The 18694-nt window shown below is 38.9% G+C and overlaps 1 protein-coding gene across 5 annotated transcripts in view; it reads left to right on the top strand.

The window, feature by feature from the left end:
* Nucleotides 1-18694, top strand: part of Tbc1d19 (TBC1 domain family member 19) — a 108014-nt gene that overhangs the window by 38306 nt on the left and 51014 nt on the right. For all 5 annotated transcript variants that reach the window (XM_048414833.3, XM_048414831.3, XM_048414832.3 and 2 more), the window contains 4 exons: nucleotides 3361-3433; nucleotides 5680-5718; nucleotides 6891-7003; nucleotides 15984-16058. In XM_048414833.3, coding sequence (XP_048270790.1) covers nucleotides 3361-3433; nucleotides 5680-5718; nucleotides 6891-7003; nucleotides 15984-16058 — 300 coding nt within the window. The remainder of the gene's footprint in view (nucleotides 1-3360; nucleotides 3434-5679; nucleotides 5719-6890; nucleotides 7004-15983; nucleotides 16059-18694) is intronic.

Genomic DNA, 18694 nt, shown 5'->3' with positions numbered 1-18694 from the left:
AAAGCACATGTTATTTAATTTAATCAACTTTCCTGGAGCCCAGAACATGTTGAGACACTAAGAAACTGCATTTGCTCAGGAACCCATCCTTTTGGGGAAGCGTTAGTTTTTAGAATTAATTTTGAGATTTCCTGATGGCGGAGCTATGTTGTCATCACTCCTTCTGTCTCTCATTCCAAAATAATAAAGGATGCAGCACTGTCAGCACGTCTGTGGTGACGCTCTGAACTTTAAAGATGCAGAGGTCGTGATAAATAACCTAAAGCCGGAGAAGTCAGACCAGACGGGAAGTGTGAGTGAGAGGTGCACAAGCACCACTCAGGCTGCCGGCTCCACGTCTTCCAGTCTGTGATCTGCTGCATCCGGCTAGATCAGGACTATTCTCCATTTGCCGGCAGGCCTCCTGTTATTTTGTTACTAGAAAGATGATTTTTGGAGGGACACTTGAAAGGCGTCAGCAGGAGAAGGTTGTGTCCCTTCTGGTTCCTCTGTATAATAATGTTGTCCACAGCCCAGCTCCGGCCTGCTCTTCTTGACAGTTTTTTTTTTCCCACCCTGGTCTTGACCATGGCCTTGAGCACTGGAGGACACTTTTCTGATTCGTACTCATATCTAGTTCACACTCGTAGAAGCCATGGCTGCTTTCTGCATTTGCCACTCCTGTTTTTTCCTCTTGACGTCTGTGGCATGCCTTTTCTTTCTTCAGTAGAAATTGACTGACAAAAGAAGCAAATGGTTTTCTTTGTAGAACCTTGGGAAGGCTCAAGGGTCAGAGATGAGATGCCGTGGGTACTCGCCAAGGCAACTCGTAGGGCTGAGAATGGAGACTCTGTGGAAGACTGTCCCGCAGAGCTCCTTCCCACTCCAGACTGAGACTTCCAATGTGCAGAAGGAAGATAGAGGTCATTCACACAGGGATCAAGTGAAGTCTATGGAATAGTGAGACTGATATTCTTGTCCCTGCTGCTATGCTTTCTGACCCTCCACCTACTCTAGGACACCAGAAAAGCAGGTGAAGATGTGGAGAGCCCTTATATACAGCACAATTGGCTGGCTAAGGAGTTGTCTAACAGAGCGGCCCACCACACTCTAGGGAAGTCTTTGCTGCAGAGCTGCCAATCACATTTTTCTTGCTTTATTCCCAGAGTGGAGTGATGAACTTAAAATACCCAGATATTTGAACTGCTGCAGTTTGAGAGCATGAGGCAATGAGTTCAGAGACCAGAAAGAGGGGCATGGGGAGAGAGAGTGAGAGTGAATGAGCTTGAGACTGTGCGTTTACAGAAGGACCTCTGGTGGGTGCTGCACAACAGGCCCCGGCTTGGCCCCTTAAATAGTTTAGATTTTGTAAAATGACACAAGCAGAAAACAGCAAACATGCCAGTGTTCCAGCCCTGGTGTCGAACATATATTCTCCGGTAGTCTCGAGCGCTGGCTCCAGTCTTGGATTGGTCTGTTTTGGGTGTCGGTAGAGTCTTTTCCCTTCTTTTTTTCTCTTCATTGACATTTCTAGAAATTCTCCTTTTCTGTGGTTAGAATAGTATTTGTTGGGAAAATAAAAATTGCGGGTTCTGCCCTATGGTCTATGATCTCCCACTCATGGATTCTAACAAGGATTGTAGCATCAGGCATGACAGTCCCTCTTGTGGAGCAGGCCCTGTAGTCATTAGGACGAGTCCCTGCCATCTTTAGACTGGGTCAGGGTGATTCTGACTCTGAATTCCTGGATTATGTACTCTTCCACATTACAAGGAAATTTCTAGAAATGGAGATCTACTATCTCTAAAGAGAGCTGGTGACTAATTTAGTGGAGCAGCCGGATGGAACTAGACACTGGTGCTCAGTATTTGCTAGGCCAGGTGCTTTGATAAGTACTGGGGAGCTCAGTACTAAGAGACACTTCTCATCCTCAGAGGACTACAGGCTGGGGGAGGGGATGGACAGATAGGAAAAGAACAGCTCTACTCCAGTCCAGTCCAGTCTAGTCTAATCTAGTCTAGTCTAGGTAGAGGCTGAGAGAAGATAATGTATTTAGAATTTCTTTTGCCAGCCTGGAACAGTACGAAAGGTTTCTAAGGAGGCACACTCCCTATGATCAGTTTTGATGGAAATCTGATTATTTGCTAATGTTGAATAAAAAATAGTCCAGAGGATGACATGGAAAATGGACACCCAGATCTCACATGTCATAAGTAAAACTCTTCATCTTGATTACAGAACCTAGTATTGAAGTGTTTATTGGCCATAGACTTGTGTTTTAGTATCCAGATAAATGCTGTTTTTAAACTGAGATGCATAATCATTAACAGTAATGATTCAGTGAAGGAAAAGTCATAAAGTACATGGAAGACAGTGGTTGAAATGGAAGAATCATGAAACTCACTATCAGATAAAATCTGGAAAAATTAAAATTAGCTCAATTTTAAAGGAGACTGAAGTATGGCTCACCAATCAGAATAGTTATAAAGCACTGAAGCAACTATTAATAGAATATTTAATTGCTTGTAGAATAAAATAATATGATTAACATGGGGTTTTCTATGTGATTATTGTCCTAGGACATTGCTAGATGAGTGAAGGAAGCTATTATGAATAACTCTAGTTCGTCCTTATTTTAGCTGAGCACTTAATACTTCAGTTTTGCTCAGAAATGAACTTGTTTTGGATATTTGTGGTTTGGCTTCTTATCATCAGAGTTAGATGCCAAATCATAGAAAACCCAGAAGTTTATGTTGGTAATTTTGGACAATGTTAGATAGAACTGATAAGTGTGATGAGTGAGTGAGTGGCTCTGTGTGCACACGTCTGTGTGTGTGCATGGGGGTGTGTGTGTGCATGTGTTCTGTGTGCATGTCCTTGCTTTAGGAAAGGTTGGAGCATCACTATGCCTTTACCCAGAAGGATCAGTATCATTTCTTACTATGCTGATTTGTGTTACCTAAAGAGGAAAAATCAAGGAAAAAAATTTGAAGAAGACAGTGCCAGCATTCATACTACTAAGTGTTCAAAGTAAAAACATTTAGAAAGGAAAAAGTGATAGAAAGAAAAATATTATCAAAGCTCCTGCACTGGAAAAATACTATGTGTTTAAGTTTCTTTTTTCATTGTGTATACTAAGTTTTCCTAAATGCTATGATTCTTCTAGTCATATTCATTTCACATGAAAAGGATGCAGTCACTGTGCAGTGCACAGCTGTGCTCATTCTGCTCCTAATGCCTCGAGTCTATTACTGTTCTTTAGTTTTTAATATTTGAATGAAACAGAGATTCATTTTACATGTGATTTTTTTTGACTTGTTAACCTTTTCTCACGCACCAGAGTCTGAGATGTGTGCTAATTCTTCATACGTTATTTTTCAGAAAGAATGCTTTGTAGAACTTGGCTTAACTACAGGACAACTGGGTATAGATGATTCTACACAAGTGCCTCCTGGTTAGTATTTCCCATGTGACATTTAATTAGTGAACAAGTGATAACTTCCAAGTACACAAGTTGTCCATATGCAGATCAGCGGTTTACAAAGTGGACACACCGTGTGACTGCCACCCAATCAAGAAACAGCATATTACAATAGCTTAGACCCCCGCCCCGGCACAGGTACTGTTTCTGCCATCCCCATAGTAATAGCCATCTTGCCTGCAACACGATAGGGTGACTTGTTTGGAATTATTCGCTGCACCCACTTGCTGACTGGTCTCGTCAGCTTACTATTGTCTATAAGATACATAGTGTTATGGAGAAAAATTATTATTTTCCATTTTTTGTATTGTGGTTCACCAGATGTAAATACTGATGTCTAGCTTGACTGTTGTTGGTGACCATTTGAATTATTTCCACCATCTGGTTATCAGCTATTGTTCTACTGTGAATATTCTTTGACAGGCCATTTGATGTGTTGTACATCTCAAGGCATACACCTGGGAGTGAGCTAGTGGTTGAATCGTGCACACGCATGTCAGTAGACACTGCTAGTTTCCCAAAGTTACCATACCAGCTTACACTCTCATCAACTTTGTATGAGACGTTCATTTGGTCCATATTTTTCTTCATTTAAAATTTCCAGTCTTAGCTGGGCGGTCGTGGCGCACGCCTTTAATCCCAGCTCTCGGAAGGTGGAGGCAGGCGGATCTCTATGAGTTCGAGGCCAGCCTAGGCTACAAGAGCTAGTTCCAGGATAGGCTCCAAAGCTACAGAGAAACCTTGTCTCGAAAAAAAAAAAAAATTTCAGTCTTTTTTTGTTTTTACCACTGCAGTGGCTCCATCTTTTATATTGGTTCTTTTTTTCTTTTTTTTTTTTTTTTGGATGACTAGTTTTTTTATGTTTCCTTGTTCTTTATACCATTGGTAATTGATTGTTGATAAAGAACCTTCTCAAACTCTTGGCCTTTTGTGTCTGGCAAGTGCCTTTCTCTGTAAGGCTGTCTGTATAAATTCTGGATATAAGCCCTCTGACACACACACACACACACACACACACACACACACACACACACTACAGATACTTTAGAGACTTACCTTGTCAAAACTCCCTTAATGGTATTCTTTGACTTTTCTGTGAACAGAGTTTAATATGTCATAGTTAATGAGTCTGTTTGCATTATGATTGACACTTTTTAAAAAGCAACTGTTTCCAGTGAAAGTTCTTAAACAGCATTCATGAGGCAGGGCTTCTACGTACGAGGGACAGGCTGTGTTAGACTTTGATGCTCAGCGGGAGTGGAATTGAACTTTATACATGAACTGCTAACAAGGTTGTTAAAGTTTTTAATTCAAAGAATTTTTCTTTATTTTTTCAACTATTTTGCATTATTTATGTAGTGTGTGTGCGCACACGCTTCTGTATGTATATGTCTGTGTAATCGTGTGACTGTGTGTGTGAGGGTGCCCATAGAACCAGAGGCAGACGCTGATTCCCTTGGAGCTGGAGTCTGCAGGTGGTTGGGAGCAGCCAGCATGGGTTCTGTGAACAGGTCTCAGCCTCTCCAATGAGCGGCCAGCATGGGTTCTGTGAACAGGTCTCAGCCTCTCCAATGAGCGGCCGGCATGGGTTCTGTGAACAGGTCTCAGCCTCTCCAATGAGCGGCCGGCATGGGTTCTGTGAACAGGTCTCAGCCTCTCCAATGAGCGGCCGGCATGGGCTCTGTGAACAGGTCTCAGCCTCTCCAATGAGCGGCAACAGCTCTTAACCCTGAGCCATCTCTCCAGCCACTGGAATGATGTTAAAAACAATCTTTCTTTGAATTTTTCTAAATGTATAGAAACATTTTTGTATAAGAATATATTCCACTTTAACGAAAGAAAACTCAATGTGTCCATTTTTGTTCCCCATTTAAATGTGTAAACTCTCTTTTAGCTCCCTAGGTGAAGGCTTTCTACATTTAGGTTGCAGATTCCAGGTTTCAGAGCCAGTGTGGTAGTGTGTGATAGTGGTGCCTTTAACTCAGAAGGCTGAGGCAGCAGGGTTGTGAGCCTGAGACCCCTCCAGCCTGCTTAATGAGATTAGGACCAGCCTGGGCAGCAAGATTCAGCCGTAAACAAACAAATGAGTTCTTATGTTTTCTATGATAGTTATCGAACTTTAAAAATAATTAAAGTATCAGCACTGGGGTAAAATACTTTTTACTCTAAATGTAGTTGATCATGTTTGTGTCTAATTTTATTTCTTTTAACATTTTTAGAACTTTTTGAAAATGAGCATGTGCGTATTGGGCAAAAAGGTAAGTTCAGTCGGGTTTATTACATTCTATAAAATGAGACCGCGCTAGGTGACTGTGCTGTGACAGCCTCAGCTGAGATCTATTCGCCGTAAAGTGAAGCTCGGGAGATCATAATATTTAACCGAGCAGTAATCTAACAGGAATCTTTATTTAGAAGCAAATGCAGCGTGTTAGCTGTCTCAGGCAATGTAGATTAAGCACACAGCTGGTTCCCTGAACAGGAAATGCAGGCCCACATTCGTCAGCCACATGAGAGCGAGCACTCAAGAGCAGAATTTCATCTCACAATCAAGCAGGCAGCTTCCTGTTTAATGCACCCACACACCTCTCATTAGCACTAATGAGGGCATGCTCCTGCATCAGGAGAGGATGGAGCTCTTAAATCCCGCTGACTGCTCACAATGATAAGACTTAATAAGCGTAGCGGGTCTCCATATCTTGGGGAACAATTGCTCACCTTTTGGGCACTCTTTTTCTTGTTTCTATAAATCCTTTACTGTCTTTGAGGTGCAAAGAAGACTGTGTGTCAGACCGAACCATCATGACAATTATTGTCATGTAGCAATGTCCCTACTTCAGTTTTTCAAAGTCATCTTAATTTCAAAGACCTTTTTTGTAGGCTTGACCTCTTTCATTAAACATTCAGATAAAGAATGTTCTTTTAAAAATTATTATGCCCTTTTTGTCTCTTTTCATCATGTCTTTTTCATTTAGTAGAAAATTTCCTCTTCCCTTTAAGAGGAAACAAAAAAAAAATGATGCTGTTGGATAAAGACTGAATCCATAGTATGTCTCATATTTTTACAGTGCCGCTTTCAAATACCAGAAGCTCCATGACTTGGTAGCATACATTTATGGAAATCACGGGTTCTGAGGATGAGGCTCTGTTTTGTCACAGAAGCCAGACCCCAGGCTGGGGAGTCCTTGTGGGTGTGTGGAGCTATGGGAAAGCACAGTGACCTAAGGTGTCAGCACTGAAGGCTCTGGGCAGGCCGAGGAGGAGCTAGGGAGATCAGGACTCCTTTCAGCTGTAGCAGGGCCACCCTGAAAAGAGAGTGACAGGAGAAAAAGATAGATGCAGCTGTGTCCCTTCCAGAGGCTGAGGTAATGAGCCATCCTGAGATGCTCCTGGCAGCGGGAATCCTAACAGGGTTATCGCGTTCATTTGACAGTGCTGGTGCAGCAGGATAGCGCGGCTGCCCAGCAGTACATCCGACAAGGGAGTCCCACGGCACTGAGAGCTGAGCTCTGGGCGCTCATTTTGAATATCTCCAGTCAGCCTGAGGTAAGAAGCAAACAGGAGGGATCAAATTTGAGTTTGTTGGAGTTTGTTTGAGAAATACCGGTTTTTCCAAAGCCAGTAACTAGTTTGCTATTCACCCCACTTTTCATTCCCACCTTCACTGTAGTGTTAAGGTAAGGAAGGATGTAACATTGAATTTAATCAGTGTGCTCAGCAGACACTTTTAAATAGTGTGATCATGTGTATTTGTAGTAGAACAAGAGGTAAAATCTTAAGAACTCAGGTCAGCAAAGATGTGACAGATTGGGATGTTATGATAGCAAGTAACGAAGAAGAGCAACTGCGAACCAGTCAGTGAATTCCTTGTGAATTTTGATTTATTGGTTTGTTTGTTTTGTCTTTTTTGAGGTAGGCTCTCATGTAGCATGTTGCTTTAAAACTCATTTAGGTAGCTGAGGCTGGCCATGAACTGCTGATGCTCGTGTCTCTACTTCTGAAAGTGGTGGGATTGTAGGCATCACGGCCACATTGGGTGTGTGCTTACCTAGGAAGTGTGTGCTATCCCTGTAGTTCTAAAATTTGACATGATGTGGGAATATTATCCAAATACTTGATCATTTTCTCAGGAAATGCAATGAATATTAAAGGAAGTGGCTAAATCTCTAAAAGATAGACCATGTGTTTTTTGTTTTCTAATGTTGGGGATGGAGCTTAGGGTTTCAGGCATGCAAAGCAAGCACTCTACAACTGAATTTTATCCCCAGCCCGGGTCATAAATTTAGTAATGAAAACTTGCGTAAGACATTGGCTTCTCCTGAAATATTCTCACTGTGTATGCATATATAGTTATCTACATACAGTGACTGTATATAGTTGTAAATTCACCCATTTAGAGATTTTTAATCATTGTCACACTAGTAGTGTAACAGGTTCTATGATTAAATAAACCTGGTTTAAACTCAGAGTTCCCTCAACTTACTGAACACATATCACTGAGCAAATTGCTTAAATTTCTTCAAGCCTCAGTATTAACTGTACATAAATATAGGTGATAATATTTATATCACAGAATTGTGACAAATATACAAAAAGTAACATAGATAAGTCTATATACTAATGGACACAAATGTTTGCCACTAATGGCAGTAGTCATAATAAATTAATATTATCTGTAATTATGTTACAAATCAGTTGTGATTTATAATTCAGATAACAAACTAAAACATTACTGTCTGTTATAAAAACTACATTTCTAACCTTTACAAGTTATGTGTAGTGTGTCTGTGTATATATGTATGGCGTGTGTTGTAAGTCTCCCTCTGAACAGCACTAATGTAGCTTTTATTTGAAAGAATGAAGCTGTGATTTACAGCAGAGCAGCTTTGCAGCATGAGGTAGTGCTGTCTTTTGGAAACAATTTGAAGATAATTGTTCACAAAACATTTTTTATGTTTGTTTGATCTTCTAGAAAACATTGAATTTAATCGAATTCTTTGGATTTAAGTTTCCAAGGAACACATGCTCTCACTGCTCTGGGTTAGACAGTTCTGTTCCATGTGCAAAGGAATTGCTGCCTTTCGCAACCTTAATAATGACAGATAATGATTGTTGGGCAATATTCCAACACGATTTTTACATTGGAATTTTGAAATTGTAGCCATTTAGAATGTAAATTTAAATACTAAATCTATCTAATATTTATAATTAGAAATTAGTATTTTCAGAAAAACAGTAGAGTACAGAAGTTTCAAAATAACTGTTACAGGTAAAGCATTGAGGGTGGGGTAGGGGAGGAAAGGGGGAAATACTTTTTGCTGAGTGAATTTTCTATCATTTAAACTACATATCTAGTTACAGTCATAGTTGAAAGTTTAGACACACAAGCAGAACATTCAGATTTGCTCCTCCGAATCTATTCTTTAGAAGTTTGGCTCAACTCATTGTTCTGTCTTTGAATGTTTCCAGTAAATGAAAGCTATTCTAAGATAAAATTTTATTGAGATATTTAATTTTTTCATTTTACTGCAAAAACCTTGAGCACAATACTTTGCATTCCTGCTGGTTAATATGGTACATTCAATAGGAAAGTATTTAACTTCGACTTCTTGCTTTTCAAGAAAATAGATGATATGTTTAAAAGGATTGCTTTTATATGCTCATTTTCTGCACATCTCTGTGTGAGCAAAAAATATATTTAGCAAATGTTATTCATATTTTAAAAGTGCTTGGTATCAGTTTGCTAACTAAAAACAAAAACTTTTCGATATTTTGTTCACTAATGAAACAACAGGCACTTATATAAGGCTTTCTTTAGTGATGTGTATGTTGGGGGTGCTGGGTACCAAACCCAGTATTTCATATTTGCTAGGGAGGGTGCTCCGTCTCTGAACTCCCCTCTCCATGTGGGTTTTAAGTTTTTGGTGTTCTGTTTCTTTTCATTCATACATTTAGTAACCCTCCTTAATTCTTGTGACTCCCGTTACAGTTATCTCAGACTAACGGTCTTGTCAGGTCTTTCTTGAGGTTCAGATGGGTGCCCAGTGACTGATGCACATGAATATCTTCTGAGCACCTCAAGTTCAAGATGTCCTGGTTCTTCCTGAAGTCTTTGCTTATTTTGTACCACTGTCCGTCAGAGTGCCCAGATGCAAGGCTCATGTCATTCTTTTCTGTCTACATGAGTATCATACCATATTCATCTGGAATTCCCTCTTGTTTGAAATTCATGTGTTTCTCTCTATACATATTTCTACCCTTCCATTTTATAGTATTATCTTCTTGTGCCTGGATTCAATCTGGCTTCTAGCATGCCACCTTGTTCCCTACAAATGCTTTCAAACACTCTTTCTCTAATATTAACATCTGCCCCTCCCCACCTTTTGTTTTTTTCAGACAGGTTTCTCTGTGTAGCCCTGGCTGCCCTGGAACTCAGTCTGTAGACCAGATTGGACACAAACTCAGAGATTCGCCTCCCTCTGCCTCCCTAGTTTTGGGATTAAAGGTATGCGCCACCACTGCCTTCTTGCTTAAAACATTTTAAACCTTTTCTTTAAAATTCCTCAACACATCTTGTTTCTTTCTGATCTTTGCATATGTCCCATATTCCAAACAAAAAACAAATAAACAAGATCTCCCCCTATACTGAGGTCCTCCAAGTCTGTTCTGTCCCTTTCTCCAGAGAGCCTGCCTGGGCCCGCACTGACATTACAACTTTCTCACTGGATATTCGAGCAGCAAATATTTCCTTAGGACGGTCTGTTCTGAGCGCTGTGGCAAAAGAAAGAATCCTACCTAGCACATAAAAGATGATCAGGAAATATGTGCTGAATTACTGGATCCTAATTTAGTTTAAAACTTTTTATTACTTTAAAATTTTTGTGTGTGAATGGGTGTTTTGCCTGCACATATGTCTGTGCACTACGTGTGTGTAGTACCCTCTACGGCAAAAGAAAGCACTGGATCCCCTGGCACTGGAGTTTACAGCTGGTGACTGAGCCAGAGTTCTCTGGAAGAGCAGTCAGTGCTCCTAGGTACTGAGCCATCATTCCGAAACCCAACTTATTTAATCTTTGAGACATCTAAGGATACAAATATTCATGGAGAATTAGAATGGCTATCATATTGGTCATCAAGTCTTTCTTAGAGAATGTTGTTCAAGTGAGATAAGCAAACACCAGTGCCAAAAGGAGTTGTGTCTCAGAGCAGCCGTCTCTGGGCATAGCCCTGCAGACTCGAGCCTGGAGCACTCAGTTCACATCCTCTTTGTTCTACGAATAAAAGCAAGTTACAGATTCTGTGTCTTTTCTAGCTGTTACCCTGTTCCTCTTTCCTTTCAAAGCTGAGTATTAAAAGTCTGTGCTATACTGAATTTCATTAATGACTTACATTATCTAATAGGATGCATTGCTTTCTTTAATAAATTGCTCAGTCTGGTGTAGTCCAGTCTGTGTCCCCACTGCACAGCAGCAAATGCCCTACCCAAGTCACCAAGGGCACATACTTGTTGCTGCTTTACTTAATACAGCTGCCTGTTTTGTCCTTGGAATAACCTAGGTCTTCATTTGAATTTGCCTTTTTCTATTTTTTTTTCTATTTTCATGGGAGATTAGGGCTTCTCAGAGGCCATGGGTTGTTAGCTCTTCCTCTCCTACTGCTCTGAGGCAGCAGACAACCTTAAAACTGGTTCAGTAGATGTTTTTAAATCTTGAGGAACTATACTAGTGTGGAAAATAGCACCTACCTTTAATTTACTATTGAATACTTAATTTTGAATAAATGATGGACTATAATGTTTATGATGATCTACATGAAAATAAAACACATTGCACAATGGTAATTCTAGAATCAGGTAGCTTACCTCATCTTCCAGGAAATTTCTCTGAACTTGTGCCTACATCACATGATTTTGGGTTTGGAGAAATGGCTCAGCAGCTAAAAGCATTGGCTGCTCTCCCAGAGGATCGAAGTTTGATTCCCAGAACCCACACAGTGGCTCACAAAACCACCTGTGACCCTCGTCCCAAGGGATTCAATCCCCTTTTCTGGCCTCCATGGGTGCATACATTGTACACAAGCATAAGTGCAGGTAAAACACTCATAAGCATGATTTTTTAAAAAAAATTTAACTTACAGGTTTGTGAAGTATGATGATTTATCTACCTAGATTCTTTCCATAGCTCTATCTCCAAGAGAGAAAATATTAAATGTCCAAACCACTTTAAATAAAATATACTAAAGATTAATAAACATGTGTTTAGCCGAGTAAGATGACATGTAAAATATAATTAAGAGCAAAGTACAAAAATATTTATCTGTGTAATTATTTCTGGTACACAGAAGCTTTGGTGCATACCAGTATCAGTAGACCGCTATGACTTACTCTGTGTGCTTGTTGGTACTGAAGTCAGTGTGAAGGAGCCACTGCTCTCAGTTTATGAAGGCTACAGATACTTCTTAATTTACTTATTAGAAGAAGCCAGTATATTTTGACTACATATTGAAAGAATGTAAACTGGTTTTCTGAAGCATTTTTGCTATCTAGCCTATGATTTTGAAATTTTATGGACAGATGAGTTTATGAACCAGCATGACCTTGCTTTCACTCGGTCACCCAGAATTTTGTATTTGTTGCTTTGTTGCATAATATTTTTTTACTTTGTCTGAACTTTGGCCAGCTCTATTAGTTCATGGGATTACTCTGTAATTATATTTATGAGATTGTTGACTATTTTGAATAATTGGGCCCAGTAAAATTTTTCTTTGTGATTAAAATTTTATTAAATGCATTTGATATATTTCTTTATAAAAGTATATGATCCTAAAATTAGTATTTTAATGATTACTCTTATTAAGATATTTATTACTTTTCTAGCAATGGCTAAGAAAAGCATGTTATTAGTTGATAATAAAAAGTATTACCAAAAAACATTACAACTACAGTTACAAATAAATATTGTTGGGCATAGCAATTAAAGTAAAATTTTCTGTGAGCATTTGTAATTCAGAAGTTATAAATACAGGTAAATTTTTTTCAGTGTATATTACCCATAGATATAATTCCTAGAATTGATTTGATTTCATTTGTTTATATGTCAACATACATATGATCAAAAAATTTTAAAGAACAAATTAAAAATTAATAGTGTAAACTCACTGAACCTTTTCTAAAGCACTATTTTCTCAGATGTCACAAGAACTGTGTTTATCTCTGCTTTCTATGAGAGCTATAAAAGTGCTAGGATAAAATGTAGCTTAATACAATGTATCACTAATAACTTGCAGAACTGTCCCTCTCAGACAGGAATGGTCATCTTCTTTGGTTACACATACACTGTAGATTGTCAGGGGAGCGAAAAGACAGCCTGTTCTGTTCAATTTGGATCAACTGAATTCATACTGGCAGGACACCAAGTAATGGTGGTATAGCTACTAGGCTTCCCATCACATAATCTGCATGTTAACAGAAAAAAGTCACAGTAGGTGCCATATGGCCCAGATTAAACCCAACAGCCATTCCAAATCAAATCTTGAAAGTAACTGAAACTTAAGACTATTTCCTACAAGCAATCTGAGTACAAGCTGAACAATGGTTCTCACATTTTTCTTACTGGAATCAGCACAAGGCTGCAATAGTACCATTATTTATGCAGCACCGTTTCTAAGGTTCTAACCAATGTTGTAAGATAGGGACATGAACTGGTTTATGATTGGAGGATGAAGACACACAGTCATATTCTGGGTGTATATGATAGTCATATGTATTAAGATCATGGTTAAGTACCTAGAAAACTAAAAAATTACTATAAGTAAAATGTTTTAGTAGGATGTTCTATAAAAACATTCAAAAATCATTAGCTTTTATCCATATTATCAACTTGAAATACAGAAGTGAGACACACTTGGTTTATTATAGCAGGAACATGAAAAGGTTTAATGTAGAGAGCCTTGGAGCGCACATGAGGAAAACAGTGTACACAAAAGGCAGAGAGCAGTAAAACCTGACCCCCAGGAAACCGACCAGGCACCAATATGGGCTTATGGTATGTATCCATTCCCCCCCCCAACAAAGTGCTGCGTGCTTTCTCTGCAGCCCACAAAAGCTTATAGATTTGTCTTACACGATAAAGATCTCCATTGTATTCTTGGATGGGATGCTTTAACATCATAAAATATCACTTTTTTTCTAAAAAAATAAATATTTGGGAAAATCTCTTTATTTTTAACCAGATGTAGTCACCTTAAGGTTTTTATGGAGTTTAAGTGTCTGGGAATAACCAAATCCATAATTAAAGAAAACAGAGTAGCAAATCAGTGCATAGTCCTTGCTCTATAATTTTACTTTAGTTGAAAATTTTAGTGTGCAGTAGCAGCTACTACAGATAATGATTACTCTGCTGTACAGTGCAACTCCTCAAAAGCCACAGAAGTGCATTTTTAAATTATTGATATTTGATAATTGTCAGAGTTATTACAGTTTTAATTTTCAACTTTCCAGTCTAGAATAACCTGGGGAGATTTTCTCAATGGGGAATTGACTAGATCAGGTTGGGCTGTGTGCCTGTCTATAGAGGATTTTCTTTATTGTCTCAATTGTTGTAGAAAGACATAACCCACTGTGAGCAGCACCATTTCCTGTGCTTTGGGTCCTAGAAAGCAAGAGAAGAAAATGCTAGTTAAAGAAATAAGCAGTAGGCATGTATTTGCTTCTCTGTAAATATATGTCACATACAAAAAAATCACAATCTCCTGATTGTGGTTGGTGGCTTACTCCAAATGTCTTGTTTCTTACATAATAAAAATGTGGAATATTTACAATGTGTCAACAACTCATTTATTAAAAAAAAGAAAAGAAAAGAAAATGCTGATGCTGATGCTGATAATTAGCTGTTACACTGGCAGAAAACAGTAAGACCTTTTGATACAAGACACAATAATAAGTTCCAGGAAATATACAGATATTTGAGTGAAAAATTAGCGGCTTTTCAAAAACGATTTGTATGAACATGTGGTGTGAAGGCCTTTCCTAATGTAAGGAAACTCAAAACCATAAAGAACGTTTAAGGAATTGTCAGTGTTTACCAAAAAATTCAAACAGCATGTTATTTTGAAGAAAAGTGCTTACAACGCAATGACAGAAGGTTGGTTCTCCTTCTTAATGAAGAGACTGGCACATTATAGAGAGAAAGACTACCTAATGGACAGACAGGTAATCCTGTGAAGGGCAGATCCCTGCTGTGGAAATCTAAGGCCAGGAAGCAGAGGGGAGGATCTTCAGGTTCTTGATTGAAAAAAGTGCAAATGAACACAACATAGCAATATCATTTCTCATTAATGCAGAGTTTATAGAGGTAGAGGTGTAGATTAAATGTTACTCATTTTACTGGGGGGCTTTGAATTGGTATTGTTCTTGGAGAGTAGTCAGGCAGTCCATATGCTGACGGAAGGTGTGTAGAGTTTTCACCCTAGAGCTCTACTTTGCCTGTTTATCCTGTAACAGTGAAACAGTGCAGGAGGGGATTTACTGCTGCGTTGTGCCTAGGGACAAACTGCTTAGAGACAGCCTGAGTCTCCATTGATAGGGAAGTGACGTTAAAGCTGTGGTGTACAAGTCTTCAAGGAACTGAACCGGGGCTGACCTAGAAGCCTTCTCCCGAGGGCCAGCTCTGGTGTGGGAAGTCCTTCTGTATATGTGTTGCTTTTATTGGTTAATCAATAAAGAAGCTGTTTTGGCCTGTGATAGGGCAGAATAAAGCTAGGTGGCTGGGGGGAGCACAAGACTAAACTGAATGCTGAGAAGAAGGTGGAGTCAGTGAGAATCCATGTTGCTGCAAGAGGGGAAAGATACAACCTGCCAGCTGGAACTTTGCCAGTAGGCCACGAGTGTCATGGTAAAATTAAAAAAAAATGGAAATGGGTTAATACTAGATGTAAAAGCTAGCTAACAATACGCTTAAGCTATTGGCCAAACAGTATAATATAGTTTCTGTGTGGTTATTTCATGGTCTGGGCAGCCGGGAATGAACAAGCAGCCTTGTCCAACACATCTCTCCTAGTATTCACATCTAGATGCTTCACAAACTGTGAAGGGGGAAAACAAACAGTAGCCCAGCTGTAAAGCCTTGAACCATGACAATGACCAGTTCATGACTTTGGACAGTGAGTTATGCTCTCTCTGGACCTAAGCTCTTCAAGTGTGGGTAGAGATAGTTCTCACTGTTCTGTTTAACTTTGTTAAAGTAATCATCAGATCCACATAGTTCATAAATGCTGTAGTCATTATTATAGTTAATTAGTTTATCAGATATTTATTGAATACCCAGTAGGTACATATGATGAAAATAGGCATATTATTAAACATCTACTGTTACTTAACTATCATTACGTAGTAATGAATAAATGGATAATGGATAAAACAGAGTCCCTACCTCTTAAAGCCATAATTTCATTATAGACTATTGTTTATTAAGGTTTGAGGATGACATTATAAACATTAAATTTTTATATGCTTTACTTTTAAATACAGGACATCCTGTATTACGAGCAACTGAAGACCAATGTGATACAGCATGACCTTTTGGTGGACAGTCTAATTTATAAAGTAAGTAAAAGTACCCATGGTTTCCCATTTCATCAGTGGCATTTACAGTGCAAAGTTTTCTCCCTTCAGGGCTTGAACTATGGACAAAAGTACACATTAAACTTGAAAAACAGTTTGAGTGACTGTGTGATAGTACATATATGGGATGCCTGTACCCTGAATCCAGAGAAAGGAGGACCAGGAGGAGTTCAGGGCCATGTTGGATTCTTAATGAGTTTGAAACTAACCATGAGACCCTGTTTAAAAAAAAAAAAACAAGAAAATGAAAGAAACGAAGGAAAGAAGGCAAGGTAGGGAGGAAATAACAGATGTGATAATTGTACCTGTGAAATTGAGGCTGGTTTCCTAAGCTTGAGATCTGCAGACAGTGTTATCTTCTTTTCAAGGGAATTATTCTTATGTTCTTTTCCCAGCTCCTCCATGTTTTTGTGAAGAGAAAAAACTTTGGTCATTTAAAATTCAAGTCTTCCACACAAAGAAAGTGGAAAAACAACTAAAATTAAAACAAGACTATAGTATTTTAATCCTATTTGTCTCATAATTATTTAGGACTTATTGTATATTTTCTTTGTAATAAAACTATTTTAAATTACGTGTATGTGTCTTCATATGGGAGTGTGCACCTGGATGCAGGTGCCCCCGGAGTTACAGTTGGTTGTGAGATGTCTGAAGTAAGAAACCTTGACTCTTCTGCAAAAGTTGTTCTGTACTTGAGCACTGAACCTTCTCTTCAGTCATGTAATAAACACTTGTTTAAGCTTCTAAATATATGGTCAAGTATATCTCAACTTAATAGTACTACTCAAAAATGTAGTAGGGATACATTGAGTGGTTGGTGCCAGGAATTAAACTGTAAATATAAACATTTCCCCTGAATGTTTATGGAATAATTATGGCTCAAGAAATGTGTGGGAAGGAATTTAACTATTAGATTCTTTTATCTGTACTGGCTTCTCCTCGCCTCCCCAACATCTTACCTTGTTACTGTAACCTCTAGTTCTATTGTTTACTCTGGTCTGCCAGTTATACCAATGTTTTTTCAGTCTTTTTTATCACACTCCCAAGGAAAAGGCTTAATTAATCTCTAATAAGAATTAACGACAATCAACAAGATTCTCTTGGGTGAGGATTTGCTTTGGCATTTCAGAAGCCTTTGTAAGACATCACTTTTACCCCTGAGACCATTTGGCTCAGAGTCCATCTCACCTTTGCTGAGAAGGCACTGCTTTACCTTACCCATGGAACCTCTGAATGAGTGATCCTTTTCTTTCCCTGTGTTCTGTAGTTTCAAGTTTTCTCCAGAGCTATTCATGACTTATTACATCAATCCCTTGACTTCTGTTTGGTTCGGCTACTTAGCTGAATGTTCTAGACTGTTTCAGCTGTATAGTCAAGGATCATTTTAATCCATCATTGTGATTTTTCCATATTTTTATTACAAATTTTTTTCATTGATATGGTAGATTTTTTTGTATATGTTTTGTTTGCATGTACATTTGCACACCAGAAGAGGGCAACAGATCCCATAGGGCTAAGTTATAGACAGTTGTGAGCCTCCATGTGAGTACTGGGAATTGAACTTAAGACCTCTGGAAGAGCAACCAGTGCTCTTAACCACTGAACCATCTCTCAGACTGATAGAGTAAACTTCTTAAAGATAAACATTATCTTTATTTTCTTTGTGTTTTGATTTTGGTGTCCTTCATTCTGATCATCCTTAGCTGCTGTCTTGTACTCTGTAGAGATTTGTTACTTGTATTGGTTCAATAAAATGCTGATTGGCCAGAAGCCAAGCAGCAAGTATGGGTGGGGCAACCAGAACAGGAGAATGCTGGGAAGAGGAAAGGCTCATTCTACAATCATCAGCCAGACACAGAGGAAGCAAGATGAGAATGTCTCACTGATAAAGGAAATGAGAGGCTATGGGTTTATTCTGGGTTAATAAAAAATCAGGTTTGGTCAAGGAAGATCTCCTGAAAAAATCTCCAATAGGAGCAAATGGCCAGATGATCAAACATTTCAGAGGATCTCTGTTGGAGTTCCCTCTGAGTTCTACACCCAGAACAGCCTCAAGACTTCTGACTGAGATGATCAAACCTCACAGACTATTCCAGTCTGGACTTTACCATAATCCTAAATTTTCTTTATGCCCCCATAAGATTACCAACATCCCTACTCAGCAAGAAGTAGCCTAGAAAACTGTGCCCACATTCCCTAAAAATGGATTATAGATGTTTGTCTTTGTTTAGACTGTTGGTTACAAGTTGTTACAGATAATGGTCAGGAAAAAAAGCTAAGCAAAGATTAGGTTCAGAGTTTTTGTTTTGAAAAACAAAAGGGGGGGGGGGTGCTGTGGGATAATGGCCTTGTACCCTGTAAAGATTTGTTACTTGTATTGGTTTAATAAAACACTGATTGACCAGTAGCCATGCAGGAAGTATAGGCAGGAAGTATAGGCAGGGTGACCAGAACAGGAGAATTCTGGGAAGAGGAAAGGCTCAGTCTGCAGTTGCCATCCAGACACAGAGGAAGCAAGAGAGAATGCCTCACTGATAAAAGGTACCAAGCCATGTGGCTAACACAGACAAGAATTATGGGTTAATGTAAGATATAAGAGTTAATAAGAAGTCTGAGCT

This window comes from Myodes glareolus, chromosome 8 (genome assembly GCF_982192425.1).
Source record: "Myodes glareolus chromosome 8, mMyoGla1.1, whole genome shotgun sequence".
NCBI classification, from domain to species: domain Eukaryota; kingdom Metazoa; phylum Chordata; class Mammalia; order Rodentia; family Cricetidae; genus Myodes; species Myodes glareolus.
Note: the sequence above shows the minus strand (reverse complement) of the source record. Positions and strands in the feature narration are given on the sequence as shown.